The following is a 16,350-nucleotide window of genomic DNA, read 5'->3' on the forward strand; positions in this document are numbered from 1 at the left end:
GACCTTCTTGACATCTGCCAGTTGAAAGTGCTCTGTGCATTCACATGTACATCGTGGAGTACGCCCTGCCATGCTTTGCACACAAACGAGGACAAAAGCGCGTTGATTAGTGATGTCTGGGGCACCTCTCCTCTCCACACCTTATTAGCTACCCAACAGACTTGCAATGGCAAGGTAGTGTGCGTGAAAAAGAGAAAGAAAAAGAGAAAGGGAATAGAGGGGGAGAGTGGGAGAAGAAAACAAAACGTGTACGGTGGTAGAAATCTGACTTCAAACAACCACTATTTCTACTAAAATTCTTAGCCCTCCCCATATGCCCCCCCATTATCCATTTCGCTTTCTTTGAGTTTCAGAACCCAGTTTTAAAAATTTCATTTTATTTTTTAGCTTGTAAGAGTCATATAGCAATTTATACTATGAAAAGAAAACGGAAACAGTAACAGTACGGTCTCGACCTTCCAAGCGGGCCGCCCCCTCCAACCCCCCACCTCCGAGGGCCTTGAATGTCTGGTTTCTGCGCCGCCGGCCACGGGTGTTTGTTTTACCGGTCAGGAAGCAAGGAATTGGCTTCGCGGCATCTTCCTTTTCCTCTCCCCGGTATTCCCTCTTCAACCCCTCCTTGTCTCTCCCGTCTCTCCTGTTTTCACCCCGCTGAGCGGCCGCGTGCTCTGGACCCACTCCCCCCCTCCTCCGCCTCACCGGCCCTTCAAACAAAGCCCAGGGAGGCCGGCGCGCTAGAGATGCGGCCGCGCCGCCACGCGCTCCAACCGGAGCGGGACAGCGAGCGCGGCCGCGCACCGCGCGTCCCCGCCGCTTCCTTCCCTCCCGACTCTTCCTTTTCCTTCTCCAGGCCCAGCCCCCCAACCCCCGCGCCGGGAAGGCGCCTGCGCAGAAGCTGCCCTCTCCCTCCTCCTCCCTCGCCCTTCCTTCCCTCTGCTCCTCCTCCCGTGCCCCGCCTTCCTTTCTCTCTCGTCGATTTCACTGAGCGTTCCAGGTTGCGAGCAGTTCAGTCCTTTTCCCCACTACCCCGCCCCCCCTTCCTCTTTTCTCCCCACCCCTCGCGTCTCAGCCCCGTGGAGGATGAAGCGGCTGCAGTGGCCCCAGCCCCAGCAGCGGCACCGGCGGTGGCTGCGGTGGGGGTGGCCGGAACTGGGGTGGTGAAGAAGCGGTGGCGGCGGCGGCCGTGGCGGTGGCCGAAGCCGCTTCCCCTGTGCTTCCCTTCCTCTTGAGTGCAGCCAGGAAGTTTTTCGCTTCTGTGCATGTGTGTGTGCGTGAGTGTGGGTGTGTAAGGTGAAGATTTGGGCGGCGTTTGTGCAGGCGTTGGGTTTTTTGCCCACTTCTCTTCCCGTAACCCGGGTAGCTCCCGAGCCTGGGCTGTGGCCCGAAGAGGGGGCGCGGCGGCGGGCTCTCTCCTTTTGTTGTTGTTTCCTCCGCCTGGGGAGCTGAAGAGGGGACGCGCCTGGGTGGGGCGGCTCGGAGCCCGGGCCTGGTGGCCCCCGGGGCTCCCGGGCGGGCAGGGTAGGGCAGAGTAGAGCGGGCTTCAACATGATGGCGGCCGAGGCCGGCAGTGAGGAGGGCGGCCCGGTCACCGCCGGGGCAGCAGGAGGCGGCGGGGCCGCGGGCTCCAGTGCCTATCCAGCAGTGTGCCGGGTGAAGATACCCGCCGCCCTGTCTGTGGCAGCCGCCCCCTTTCCTGGGCTGGCGGAGGCTGGAGTGGCCGGGACTCTGGGTGGCGGAGCCGCTTTGGGGTCAGGGTTCCTGGGACCCGGGTCTGTGGCGGGGGCACTGGGGGGAGCCGGACTGTCAGGGGGAGGTGCTGCTGCTGGCGTGGCTGGTGCTGCCGCCGCCGGACCTGGCGGGGAGATGGCTTTCACCAAGGGGACCACTTCGTTGCCTGCTGAGACCTTCGGGGCAGGCGGCGGATTCCCTCCTTTGCCGCCTCCTCCTCAGCTGCCCCCTTTGGGCGCGGGCCTGGGAACAGTGGACGAAGGTGACTCTCTGGATGGACCAGAATACGAGGAGGAAGAGGTGGCCATCCCGCTGACCGCTCCGCCAACTAACCAGTAAGTCAAAACCGGTGTTTTGGGGGAAGCTGACTCCTGGAAAGAAGTGGGAAAACATGCCTCGTTCTTTCAGCTGTTACTCGTTGTGAAAAGTTTTGAAGCTTATGGTTCTGTGCATAGGGATTTAATTTGATCACTCATCTTCCCTACAGGCACACTCCCTGGCGGCTTGGTATATTTACTGCTCCTCTGGGAAGATGTAAAGTTTTAAAGATGGGAAGCATGGGAAAATGTGTATCCAGTGAGAACCGGATATAGTTCTGCCCCTTCCAAATTGAGGTGGCGTCCTGGGATTCAGCTGAGCTTGCAGCTACCAAGGCAGTCGTAGTCTATATTAACCTGGTTGTGTTCCCTGTTGAAGCTAGATGACCAGTGAGAAGCTTGGAATACAAGCATTTAAATGAGTATTGTGTTAATATCATTCGAAACATGCGTTGGTCAGAATGCTTTGTTTTTGTTGCACTGCAAATCCCAGCTTCTGCCTGTTGAAAGCACTGAGATGCAGAGAAGTCTTTGGATCACTTTTGAAAACGTGGGTCAGCGAGAAAGGAAAGGAGTTCTGTTAATTACAGGTGTGGTTAAGGACTCATACTCCAACAATATTTGTAACTTGTGCCGTATAATTCCCATTTATTAATATTAGTGTAATTCTTCTATAAGTTGAAGCTTTCTAAGCACAATATTGGAGCAAAACAAAATTAATAGTGTGCTTCCCTTCAACACTTTGTTGGTGGCAAATACAGTATTCTATTTGAAAATTAATTTTGACAGTCTGCTGCGGAATATATATGACAAATGACTTTTCTATATATAGTACCTCCCCCTTGTTCTCTTCATAAGTGAACTAAGGTATGTATTTGTAAAGCTGGACCTTGATGAGAGGAAAATGTTGATAAGAAGAGGTAATAGTAGGTAAAACTTGCTTTATAGATCCCTCATATCTGTCTTAATTTTCCTTTAGAATGTTGACAACCTTGGTGAGTATCAGAAGAAGAAAGATTTGGTTTCTGTGTTGACAATCACTCTAGACAATTCCAGGTTTTTTTGTTTTTTCGTGGGTTTTTTTTTCGTTGTTTTTTTTTTTTGATAATCTTCTTTGGAAGATTTAAAAAGGACTTAACGAATTAGGACATTTTTGACTTAGGCTACATCTTTTGATGGAAAAGTAAAGTTAGTCTTAGGTCAGCCATGGTATAGGGGCGTTGTATTCCTTTTATATTATTCATTGTGAGTTCAATTTTTTGGTCTGATTTTATACCAACTTATCGTTTCACATCTGTGTATTGCAGACTTTTCTGAAGGTGTTCTGAGAGTGTTAAAAATTTAAAATATACTGCACTGTTTAAACACCTTCAAGCCTTTTTGAAAAAATCACTTAAGTATTAAGGTTCCTGTGGTTACGATAAAGTGCAACTTTTCATTACGAACGAATATAGTCTTATGCCAGTTATTAACTAAATTGAATTAGGCATATTTAGTATATTGCAGTTTTAAATATTTTTAAAGACAGAATTTATTTTGTAGAGCAGTTTTAGCTTCACGGCAGAATTGAGCAGAAAACACGTAGTGTTCCCATTAAATATTTAATAATAAACATGAGTGAGTATATAGGAAAAATTATGTTTCTGAGAAGTCCATTTGAGATTTTCATCATTATTGTTTGTATTTGGGAATAAAAATATTATTTGTGTGACTGTCTATATGAGAATTGTACCTGTTCTAAAAGGTATCCTCCATTTCTAGTATGTTTTTTAAATTTGCCACTGAGAAGTACAAATTTCCCTCTTTTCTTTATCTTAGATATCAACCCAAAGTCACTGGAGGCAATACAGTGTAGTGGTTAAGCGTGCAAATTCTGAAGTTAGACAAGATTTGGGTTGGAATCCTGACTCTGCTACTTACTAGCTGTGTGATCTTGGAAAGGTCAGTTTCCCCATCTGTAAAATGGGGACAATAATGGTGTCTCCCTCATATGGTCGTGTTTTTTTTTTTTTTCTTTTTTGCGGTGCGCGGGCCAATCACTGTTGTGACCTCTCCCGTTGCGGAGCACAGACGCGCAGGCTCAGCGGCCATGGCTCACGGGCCCAGCCGCTCCGCGGCATGTGGGATCTTCCCAGACCGGGGCACGAACCCATGTCCCCTGCATCAGCAGGCGGACTCTCAACCACTGCGCCACCAGGGAAGCCCCATATGGTCGTTTTTAAGGTTAATGAGAACCCCCTGAACATATTCAGCACAGTACCTGGCACATAGTAAGTGTTCAATAAATTAGTAGTCTCCCCAAATAATAATATGTAATTTTATTGTCATTAAATTGCCTACTAATTCTATTGCTATAGGAACTCCCTTACTAATAACTATTTGAGAGAATGTTTTGAACTCTGAAGGCCTGTCTACCATGATTGATTATATCAAAAAGTTTATTTTAAATTCATAAAGCTTCTAGCAGGCTAAGCAGGTTTAGAGATGGAATTCAAGTGTTTTCTATAAATTCCTATTTTTAAATAAAAGGAAAAGCCTTAACGACTTTGTTAAATTATGTCAAATCTTTCATAAAAGTATTGAAGAAATGCTTTTGGACTAATATATGATTACTAGTGACTGGTCACCTTAGTTGTTGATAGCATGATATTAAGGAGGTTCAGGTCATAGGATCGAGTCCACAGTGGTTTGTTAGATAGACCAGGGTTCCCTGGTCATGGAGTTCAACCATGTGTCCAGCTGGTTCAGTGCTGTTGGTCACAAGAGAGTCAAGTGACAATATGTAGACAGACCAGTGCAAATATAATAACACTATTAGTATTTTGTACCTTGTCTTTCTGTGTGCATGGTGAGTCATTAGTCTCATGTTTATTACTGAGCATTTTCATTAGTTGGGTTAAGGCCAGAAAAGTTTGTATAATTGTAACTATTACATGTATTTGAATATTCTTTTTTTTTTTTGCAAATTTTGAGGAAAAAATTGTAAAAAGAAAAAAAATTCTCCCCATATATTTTTATGCTATAAAAGTTTCTGTATCTAAAACTGCTAACAAAGTTTTTTTTCAATACAGGTACTCCCTGTATTGTTATGTAGCTGCTTTTCATGGTCCTTGTTATTTCTTTCTCTTTTCCCCAGGGGTGAGGGGTGATAGGAAAGGAGAATAATTCCCTTAGTCCACCATCAATTATGTATAGACTATGAGCCTGCAGTAGCAGGAGGCTCTTGGGCTGAATACAACTGACAGATATATATTGCTTGCTCGTAGTGTATTTGGAGCATTTAGTGATTACTTGCCACCATTTAAGAATAGGAAAACTTCATGTTTAAGATAAGAAGTCTCGATTTCTAGCATCACTTGAGAACTCAGAGGAGTTGGCTTTACCTGGTTGCTGTTCCTGCTTAAGAATAGATTTCTAGAGCTGAGTAGTGATTGCCCCATTTAGGTGAATTCTGAGCTCTACAGTTAACTGTGTTTTCTACCAGGCCTGTTTTGCCTTTGATGTTATTTGCCTGGCATCTGGCTTAACTAGATCTTACCCTGGACCTAAAACGCAGGCTTTCTCAAGCCTGAAAGTTGAAGAAAAAAGAAATAAGGAATGTAAATAATACCTTTCTTTTCCTTAAGAATCATCTTACTGTTTCTACAAAAATAAAATTCTTAAGTCAAATAATTGTTAAATGTTAGTACTAAGACATGTAGCATTCATTAACTTTGTCACCGATTGCATTGTAACTCTGGGTGAGTCATTATTTCTTAATAAAAATTGGGGTGAGAATTGAAGAGATTCATTATGGACAAAGTGGTTTCTGACCAGGACCAGATATTTTTGCTATATGAGTAGTAGAGCAATGTAGTAGGAGCTTAATTTAAGGGATACAACAATGAGTAAGATAACCCCTTTTCTTAATGAGTCTCTCTTCCCGGAGAGTTTTAGATCTAGTAGAAAGTTAAGTAACCAATTACTGTCATTCAGGTTAGCTTAAGATAAATATCATGAGTGAAGTATGAGCAAAGGGTCATGGGGGTTAAAAGAATAAGATATTTATATAATTAGGATCAGTAAAGTCTTAGAGGAAAAGTAGCAGGTATGTTTTCAATGCTGCTTAATTTATTCTGAACAAGAGGTACTTGGTTCCTATGCCCTTTGCCTAAAGATTCTGTCAGGTAAAAAAATTACAAATTAATGAGTATAAACTTTTGACCTTTAGTGAGGAGTCTGTCCTACTGAACTCTTAATTATTTACCTGTGGTCTGGGGTAGGTTGAAGGGGGTGCCTATAGTTACTGAGAATACACAGCACTACCAAAGACTTGAATTGGTCTGGATCATTGATTAGCCACTCTAGGGAAACCAGGCAAACATTATTGACAGAGCCAAAAAAAAAAAAAAAAAAAAAAGACCCAAAAGCCAAAACAACAGCAACAAAAAAACCTGACAGGGGTAAGTTAGGAAGAAGAAGGGGAAAATAAAGAGGTCTTTTGGTTGCTTTGCTCCCTATCTCTTTACTAGCCATTAGGGAAATGAGGGAATGCCTTTAAGAGCAGCTCAAATACTCCAAACAGTACCTCGGTGGGGGCAGGTGATGGAACTTAGAGTGATTATTGTCAGGTATTACTGATGACATTTCTTGGTTGCTTACTACCTAACAGGAACTGTTCTAATTAGTTTACATGTGTTCTTGTAGTTGCCTATTGCTTCACTCCAAAACTTAGTTGCTGAAACATTTATTTGCTCTTGATTCTAAAATTTGGGCAGGGCTTGTTGGGGACTGCTCCATGTTTCACCTGTTGGCTATAATGTCCAAGGTATCTTTTTAACTCATAAGTCTGGTACCTCAGCTGGGATGCCTGGAACAGCTGGTGGATAGCTGGGTATCTGTGTGTGTATGTGTGTATCTGTATCCATGTCTCCCCCATCCCCAACCTCTCCATTTTATTAGCTTGAACTTCTCCACAGCATGGCAGATGTGTTCCATGAGGGAGCATTCCCAGAGGATAGGCCTCACCATGCCAACACTTATTAAGCCTCTCTGTTCTTCATGTTTGCTAACGTTCCAATGGCCAATGCTAATCACGTGAGTCAGTCTAGATTTAGTGTGGGAGTGGGCTATAAAAGGGCACCAATACTAGAAGGTGAGATTTCTTGGGGGCATCAGAGTAACTGCCTACTGCATATATTATTCATTTACAAGCAAATATTAGATAATATTAGAATACTAGTGGTTAAGGAGAGCGTGGGAGAAAGGGCAAGTACTTTGAAGTTTTTCCCTTAGGGTCTACATGGTAAATTGTCTTTCATCGAATGGTCCAAACATCCCCACAATATATTTTGCTTCTGACCACCATTATCTTAATTTTAAACAAAAGGTACTGAATATGGATGTTGGTTATGGCTCATTGTTTGAATATGCCAATGAATGTATGGTAGGTGTGTTATCTTGAAATCACCTGCAGTACATTTCAGTTGTGGGCTAAATAAAAAATAGTTGTTATCAGGTAAAATTTATGGATAACTTCTCCATATGTCTAATCACATCTCAATAGGATTTGGAGTATGCTTTTAGGTGTTCCAGTGATTACATGATTTTGTGAGTAAAACAATGAACATTGTGGGGGACAGAAAGAAATATAAAAGAAAGTACAATGTAGCTGGACAATAAGGCATTAATGATATAGAAATAAGACGATAAAATTAATCTACGGACACATTGTACTAATTTTTCAAATTAGAGGATAGTTTTTGAAGAGTTGAAAGAATGAGAGTGTATGAAAGTGATTTTGAAATTTTATACTGTAATTCTTTTACTAAAGTTTTATAGAAAGTTTAATTAGCTTTTGTAGCATCAGTATTTGATGTTATAGTAGTCCCCCCTTATCCACGTCTTCACTTTCCACGATTTCAGTTGCTCTCGGTTGACCATGGCTTAAAAATATTAAGCGGAAAATTCCAGAAATAAGCAATTTATGAGTTTTAAGAATTGTACACCTTTCAGAGTAGTGTGATGAAATCCTGCTCCATCCCACCCAGGCATGAATCATACCTTTGTCCAACGTATCCTGCCATCACTTAGTGGTCCTACCTTGGTCGTCAGATTGACTGTTTGCACTATCACAGTGCTTGTGTTCAAGTAAGCCTTATTTTACTTAATAATGGCCCCAAAGCGGAAGAGTAGTGATGTTGGCAATTCGGATATTCCAGAGAAGCTGTAAAGTGCTTACTTTAAGTGAAAAGGTGAAAGTTTCCTACTTAATAGGGGATGAAAAAAATCATATGCAGAGATTACTAAGATCTACAGTAAGAACAAATCTTCTATCTGTGAAATTGTGAAGGAAAAAGAAATTCATGATAGTTTTGCTGTTGCACCTCAAACTGCAAAAGTTATGACCACAGTGTGTGATAGTGCTTAGTTGAGATGGAAAAGGCGTTACATTTTACAGAAAGATATTTTGAGAGAGACTACATTCGTGTAATGTTTATTACAGTATATCGTTATAATTCTATTTTATTATAGAACATATAATAAATGTTATTGTTATTGTTGTTAATCTCTTACTGTGCCTAATTTATAAATAGGTATCTATATATGGGGAAAATAGAGTATGTATGGGATTCGGTACTAATTTGAGGTTTCAGGCGTGCCTGGGAGTCTTGGAATGTATCCCCTGAGGATAAGAGAAGACTACTGTGTAATCAGGAGAGTGATATGCATAGATACATAGTATTTTAGTGAAAGAGGAAACTCTTTCATTGACCATTGCAGAAGCAGACTCTGATAGAGTGGCTTGCTTAATGTCAAAGAGCTAGGTGGATCTGGGAGAGAATCCAGTTCCCATGATTTTTCAGATATGTTTAGATTTGAGTAATATTTAATTAATTTTTGTGGGGGAGGAAGTGGAAAGGCAGAGGCCCATTACTGACTATCATTTACTATATTCTAGGCACTTTACATAGGTTATCTCATTTAATTCTCATAACTATACAGTGAGAATAGATATTATCCACATTTTTTTTTGTTGTTGAGAAAACTGGTAGAACTGGAATTCTAATGCAAATACTCTACTTGTTCCATTCCAGTGCATATAATACACACATATATACGTGCACCCATACAAAACTTAATATACTCCAGGACTGGCTAGTCATTGGGTGTTGGACTGAATTATATCTCTCCAAAATTCATAGGTTGAAGCCCTAACCCCCCGTGTGACGGTGTATGGAGTTAGGACCTTTAAGGTGGTAATTAAGGTTAAATGAGGTCATAAAGGTGGATCCATAATTCTATAGGACTGGTGTTCTCATATGAAGAGGAGGAGACAAATGGGAGCACATGTGAACAGAGAAAAGGACATATGAGTTCACAGTGAGAAGGTAGCGCTATCTATATGTAAGCCAAGGAGAGATGCCTCACTTAGAAACCAGCTCTGTTGGCACCTTAATCTTGGACTCAGCCTCCAGAACTGTGAGAAAATAAATTTCTGTTGTTTAAGCCATCTAGTATATGGAATTTTGTTTTGATATCCTGAGTTGACTGATACACTGTGTAAACCTGCATCTTTAAAAATGGCTTTGGAGGATTTGGAGCAGATTAAATGCTCATTTACTACTTGAGAAACAGGGTCTTCATTCTTTTATTTCCTATTTTTCACCGTAGGAAAGAAAAACTTTCCTTATACTTTAGCTTCATTCTTCATTAGTTCGTGACTTAACATATCCTCTTTTGGCTATACTTGTGTTGAAAGTTGGAAAGCATTTAAATGCATGTCTGATTATTATAGTGTAAAAAGATCCTACACAAGACCGTGGGTGGTAGCTGTAGAAAACCTATGGGTGAGACATTACTCCAGCAGATTTTCTGTATTCACTCTGTGTTCATTGTTGTAACATTCAGTGTTACTTTTAAAATTCTTTTCTCTTATGTATCTGTCTCTAGCTAAGGGAAAGACCTAGAGATATCCCTCTCAATTCTTTTAAGTCTTCTTTGTAGGTATAGCCCACTACACTGGGTTCACAGTTAAGATACTTGTATGATAGTAGAACCATACTTCTCTTCCATCCATGTCTATCTACCTAAATATTGATTTATCTCTCAGATTTTCCAATTAAACTTCTTATTTTGAGGTAATTGTAGATTCATATTTAGTTGTAAGAAATAATACAGAGATGTTTCCTTCCCCTATTTTTCCAGATATATGGCAATATCTCGTGATTTCACAACTAGGAATCAATTTCATTGATATAGTTCATTTATTCAGATTTCACCAGTTCTACATACACTGTGTGTGTGTGTGTGTGTGTGCGTGGTGTTTATTTAAATCTATGCAGTTTTTTTGTTTGTTTGTTTGTTTGTTTTTGCGGTACGCGGGCCTCTCACTGCTGTGGCCTCTCCTGTTGCGGAGCACAGGCTCCGGATGCGCAGGCTCACCGGCCATGGCTCACGGGCCCAGCCGCTCCGTGGCATGTGGAATCCTCCCGGACCGGGGCCCGAACCCGCGTCCCCTGCATCGGCAGGCGGACTCTCAACCACTGTGCCACCAGGGAAGCCCAAACCTATGCAGTTTTATCACATGGGTAGATTTGTGTAATCATCACCACAGTAAAGATACAGAACAATTTCATTACTACCAGGATCCCTTGTGTTTGCCTTTTATAACTAGACCCACCTTTCTCCATCTTTAACCCCTGGCAACCACTAATCTGTTCTTCATTTTGTCATTTCCAAAAGATTATATAAATGGACTCATACAGCTTGTAACCTTTTTTTTTTTTGTCAACATCTTTACTGGAGTATAATTGCTTTACATTGTTGTTAGTTGCCGCTGTATAACAAAGTGAATCAGCTGTACGTATACATATATCCCCACATCCCCTCCCTGTTGTGTCTCCCTCCCACCCTCCCTATCCACCCCTCTAGGTGGTCACAAAGCACTGAGCTGATCTCCCTGTGCTATGCGGCTGCTTCCCACTAGCTATCTATTTTACATTTGGTAGTATATATATGTCCATGCCACTCTCTCACTTCATCCCAGCTTACCCTTCCCCCTCCCCATGTCCTCAAGTCCATTCTCTATGTCTGCGTCTTTATTCCTGTCCTGCCCCTAGGTGCTTCAGAACCATTTTTTTTTTTTTTTTTAGATTCCATACATACATGTGTTAGCGTACAGTATTTGTTTTTCTTTTTCTGACTGACTTCACTCTGTGTGACAGTCTCTAGGTCCATCCACCTCACTACAAATAATTCAATTTCATTTCTTTTTATGGCTGAGTAATATTCCATTGTATATATGTGCCACATCTTCTTTATCCATTCATCTGTCGATGGAGACTTAGGTTGCTTCCATGTCCTGGCTATTATAAATAGTTCATACAGCATGTAACCTTTTGGAATAGCATTTGTCACTGAACACAGTTCCCTCAAGATTTATTCAAGTTGTTGCTTGTATCAATACTTTGTACCTTTTTGTTGCTGAGTAGTATTCCATGGTATGGATATACTACAGTTTGTTTAATCATTCACTCATCAGAGAACATTTGGATAATTTCCAGTTTTAGATATTATGGAAAAAAGCTGCTATGAACCTTTGTGTTTATGTTTTTGTGTGAACATAAGTTTTCATTTCCGTCAGATAAATGTCCAGGAGTGCAACTGCTGGATCGTGTGGTAATTGCATATTGAGTTTTATAAGAAACTGCCGATCTGTTTTCTAGAGTAGCTGTATCCTTTTACATTCTCACTAACAATTCATGAGTGATCCTGATTCCCTATGTCCTCACTACTAACCATTTTTTATTTTAGCAATTCTCATTGCCTAGTGATCACTAGATGCCTAGTGATATCTCATTGTGGTTTTGATATACATTTTTCCTAACGATTGATGATATTGAAACTCTTTATGTGCTAATTTGCTATCTGTATATCCTCTTGTGTGAAATGTCTGTTCATCTCTTTTGCCCATTTTCCAATAAGATTGTTTGTTTATTATTGAGTTTTAAGAGTTCTTTATGTATTCTAAATATTAGTCCTTTATCTGATAATGTGGTTTGCAAATATTTTCTCCTATTCTGTAGCTTGTCTTTTACTCCTTTTAACAGGGTCTTTCACAGAGCAAAAGTTTTTAATTTTTATGAGGCTTAAGTTATTAATATTTTCTTCTATAGGTTGTGCTTTTAGAGGCAAGTCTAAGAACTCTTTGCCTAGCCTGGATCACAAAGATTTTCTCCTATGATTGTTTCCAAATGTTTTGTATTTTTATGTTTTACAGTTAAGTCCATGATCCATTTTGATTTCTTTTTTATAAAAGGTATGGTTTAGATTGAGGTTCATATTTTTGCCCAGGAATATCCGATTACTATAATGCCATTTGTTGAAAAGGCAAATATCTTTCTTCCATTGAATTGCTTTTGCACTTCCATAAAAAATTAATTGGGCATATATGTGTGGGTTTACTTCTGGGTTCTTTATTGTATTCTGTTGGTCTGTATGTCTCCATTTGCTGATTTCACACCTTGATAACCATAGCTACGTAGTAAGCCTTAATATTGGGTAGAGTGATTCCCTTTTCAATATGTTTTTAGCTATTCTAAGACATGTCTTTATGTATAAATTTTAGAACAAGCTTGTCCATGTCTACAAAAACTGTTGAAATTTCATAGGAATTGCATTAAGCCTATAGATCAGTTTTGGGAGAACTGACATCTTTACTATATTGACATGGTATGTTTCCATTTATTTAGTTCTTCTTTGATTGCTTTAATCAGCATTTTGTAATTTTTAGTATATCAATCCTGTATGCCTATTGTTTAATTTGTACTTATTTTTGTTTTGTTTTGTTTTGGAGCAATTTTGTAAATGTTATTATGTTTTTAAGTTTCCACGTTTCTTGTTAGTATATAGAAATGCTGATTGATTTTTGTATGTTGGTCTTACATCTTGTGACCTTGCTAAACTTATCTTTTAGTTCTAAGAGAGTTTTTACAGATTCCTTGGGATTTTCTACATAGACAATCATGTCTACTGCAAATACGGGCCGTTTTTTTTCTGTCTTTCTGATCTGTATGACTTTTATTTCTTTTTCTTGTCATATTGCAGTGGCTAGAACTTATAGTACTATATTGAATGAGAGTGGTGAGAGCGGACATCCTTGCTTTGTTCCTTGTCTTAGGTGGAAAGCATTTAAATGTGTTTTACCATTAAATATGATGTTAACTGTAGCTGTTTTGGGGGGAGAGTGGATAGATACTCTTTATCAAGTTGAGGTTAATCACCTCTCTTCCTAGTTTACTGTGAGTTTTTACCATGAATGGGTGCTGGATATTTTCAAATTCTTTTTTCTTGGTCAATTTATAGGATCATATGATATTTTCCTTAGCATGTTGAGATGGTAGCTTACACTGATTTTTTTAATGTTGAACCAGCCTTGCATAGCTGGAATAAATCTCAGTAGGTTATAGTGTATAATGTTTTTCAAGAATTGCTGAAACTCATGTTTTTGATGTGTTGAGAGTGTTTGTGTCTAAGTTCATGAGAGATATTGGTCTGTAGTTTTCTTGTGATATCTTTGTCTTGTTTCACTATTTGAATAATACTGGCCTCATAGTACGGGGTAGGACATGTTCCCTACTCTTCTGTTCTTTGGAAGAGTTTGTGAAGTATTGGTATTAATATTTGGTAGAATTCTCTAGTGAAAACATCTCAGTCTGGGATTTATTTTTTTTGGAGATTTTAAATTATGAATTCATTTTAAATAGTTATATGGTTATACATCTTATTTATATTATTTTGGTTGGATTTTGGTAGTAAGTGGGTTCATTTCTTCTAATTTGTCTAACATAGCAGAATAAACTTGTTTGCATTATTACCTAGTTACCCTTTTGATGGCTGTAGAATAGTTAGTGATATTCTCTTTTATTCTTGATACTTGAATTTGTGTCTTAACTCTGTTTTGTTTTGTCAGTCTTGTTAAAGCGTTATCATTTCTATTAATTTTTTCAAAGGGTTAGCTTTTTGTTTCATTGATTTTTTTCTTTATGGCCTTGTTTTCAATTTCATTGATTTTTGCTCTTATTTTTATTGTTCTTTTTTTCTGATTGCTTTGCATTTATTTTGTTCTTGTTTTTCTAGTTTCTTGAGGAAGGAATTTAAGATTACTGATTTGAGACTTTCCCTGTTTCCTAGAGTAAGCATTTAATGCTATACTATTCCCTCTTAACACTTCTTTAGCCATATTCTGCATCTTTTGATATGTTGCCTTTTCATTTTCACTCAGTTCTGTTTCCTTTTTCTAACTTTACGTTGAGACTTATGTTTTGACTCATGAATTATTTGAAGTGTGTTGTTTCATTTCCAAGTGTTTTAAGATTTACCAGTTGTCTTTCTGTTATTGATTTTTCGTTAGAGTCCATTATGGTCAGAGAACATACCCTTATGATTTCAGTACTTTTAAATTTGTTGAAGTTTTTTTTATAGTCTGGGATTTGGATATGGTCTATCTTGGTGAATGTTCCATGGATGCTTGAAAAAAATGTGTATTTGGCTGTTCTTTGGTGGAATGTTCTATATATGTCAATTAGATTCTTCTGTTTGATTGTTTTGTTTAGAACTTTTAAATCTTTCCTCATTTTCTGTTTAGTATTTCTGTGAGTTTCTGAGATAGGAGTCTTAAAATTCCCACTATAATTTTGAATTTATGTATTTTTTCTTTCAGCTCTATCAGTTTTTGCTTCATGTATTTTGGAGCTCTGTTGTTTGGGTGTACACATTTAGGATTGTTATGTATTTCTGGTGGATAGATCCTTTTATCATTATTTAATGTCTCTAGCAATTTTGTCTCGTCTCTAGCAATTTTCTTTGCTCTAAAGTCTATCTAATATTAATATAGCAACTCCTGCTTTTATTTTGTTCACATGTACATTTTTACATCATTTTACTTTCAATGTGTCTTATTTTAAGTGATCTAATTATAGAGAGCTTATAGTTGGGTCTTTTTTTTAGTTCATGCTGTTAATCTGTCTTTACTTGGTGTATTAAATATTTATGTTTACAGTAATTATTGATACTTTAGGGTTTAAGTCTGCCATTTTACTTTTTGTTTTCTGTTTGTTCTCTTTCTCAATTCTCTTTTTCTCTTTTCTTGCTTTCCTATGGGTTACTCAAACATTTGTTAGAATTTCATCCTGACGTATTTATAGTGTTTTTTCAATATATCACTTTGTAGATACTAAAATAACATATGTAATTTACCACAGTCTCTGGGTATAAGCATTTTATCAATTCAAGTGAAGTGGGGAAACTATTCTTCCACTTAGATCCCTTTACCTTCCCACTTTGTAAATATTGTTCTCTTGACTATTTCTTCTACATACATTAGACAGCTTTTCAGATGGTGTTAATATTTTTGTTATTGTGGTAAAATATACATGACATAAAACTTATTTTAATCATTTTTAGGTGTATAGTTCTGTGCTATAAAGTACATTCACATTGTTGTTCAACCATTATCACCATCTTTCTCCAGAACTTTTCCATCTTCCCCAGCTAAAACTGTACCCATTATACACTAACTTTCCAATCCCCTTTTCCTCAGCCCCTGGCAACCACCATTTTACTTTCTGTTTCTATGAATTTGACTACTCTAGGTACCTCACATAAATGGAATCATAGAATATTTTCCTTTTGTAACTTACTTGTTTCACTTAGCATGTCTTCAAAGTTCATCTGTGTTGTAGCATTTGTCAGAACTTGTTTCTAAAGTCTGAATACCATTCTAGCCTTATCGCACATTTTGTTTATCCATTTATCTGTTTGTGGGCGCTTGGGTTGCTTCCACTTTTTGGATATTGTGAATAATGCTGCTTGAACATAGTGTATAAATATCTGTTTTAGTCACTGCTTTCATTTTAGGAATAGGAATTTTTGGGTCATAGGGTATTTCTGTGTTTAAGTTTTTGAGGAATTGCCATATCATTTTCGATAGCAGCTATACCATTTTATAGTCTCATTAGCAATGTATGAGGGTTCTAACTGCTCCATATCCTCACCATCACTTGTATTTTCTTTTTTTTTTCTTTGTTTGTTTTTTGGATTTTTTTGGAGATGAAATAGCTATCCTGATGGGTGTGAAATGGTTTCTCATTGTGGTTTTGACTTGCATTTTCCTAATGAATAGTGATATTGAGCATCTTTTCATGTACTTATTGTCCTTTTTTCTATCTTCGTTGTAGAAATGTCTCTTTTCAAGTCCTTTGCCCATTTTTAAATCAGGTTTGTTTTTGTTAAGTTGTAGGAGTTCTTTATATATTCTGGATAT

The 16,350-nt window shown here is 38.9% G+C and overlaps 1 protein-coding gene across 2 annotated transcripts in view; it reads left to right on the forward strand.

The window, feature by feature from the left end:
* The first annotated feature begins 972 nt into the window (after positions 1 to 972).
* RASA1 (RAS p21 protein activator 1) overlaps positions 973 to 16,350 on the forward strand; it is a 111,239-nt gene continuing 95,861 nt past the window's right edge. The window contains exon 1 of one of the 2 annotated variants that reach the window (XM_081231093.1): positions 973 to 2,063. In XM_081231093.1, coding sequence (XP_081087219.1) covers positions 1,546 to 2,063 — 518 coding nt within the window. In that variant the 5' untranslated portion in view covers positions 973 to 1,545. The remainder of the gene's footprint in view (positions 2,064 to 16,350) is intronic. The other variant, XM_081231092.1, reaches the window with a different exon arrangement.

Source organism: Mesoplodon bidens (assembly GCF_964165515.1).
Source record: "Mesoplodon bidens genome assembly, chromosome: 4".
Classification (NCBI taxonomy): domain Eukaryota; kingdom Metazoa; phylum Chordata; class Mammalia; order Artiodactyla; family Ziphiidae; genus Mesoplodon; species Mesoplodon bidens.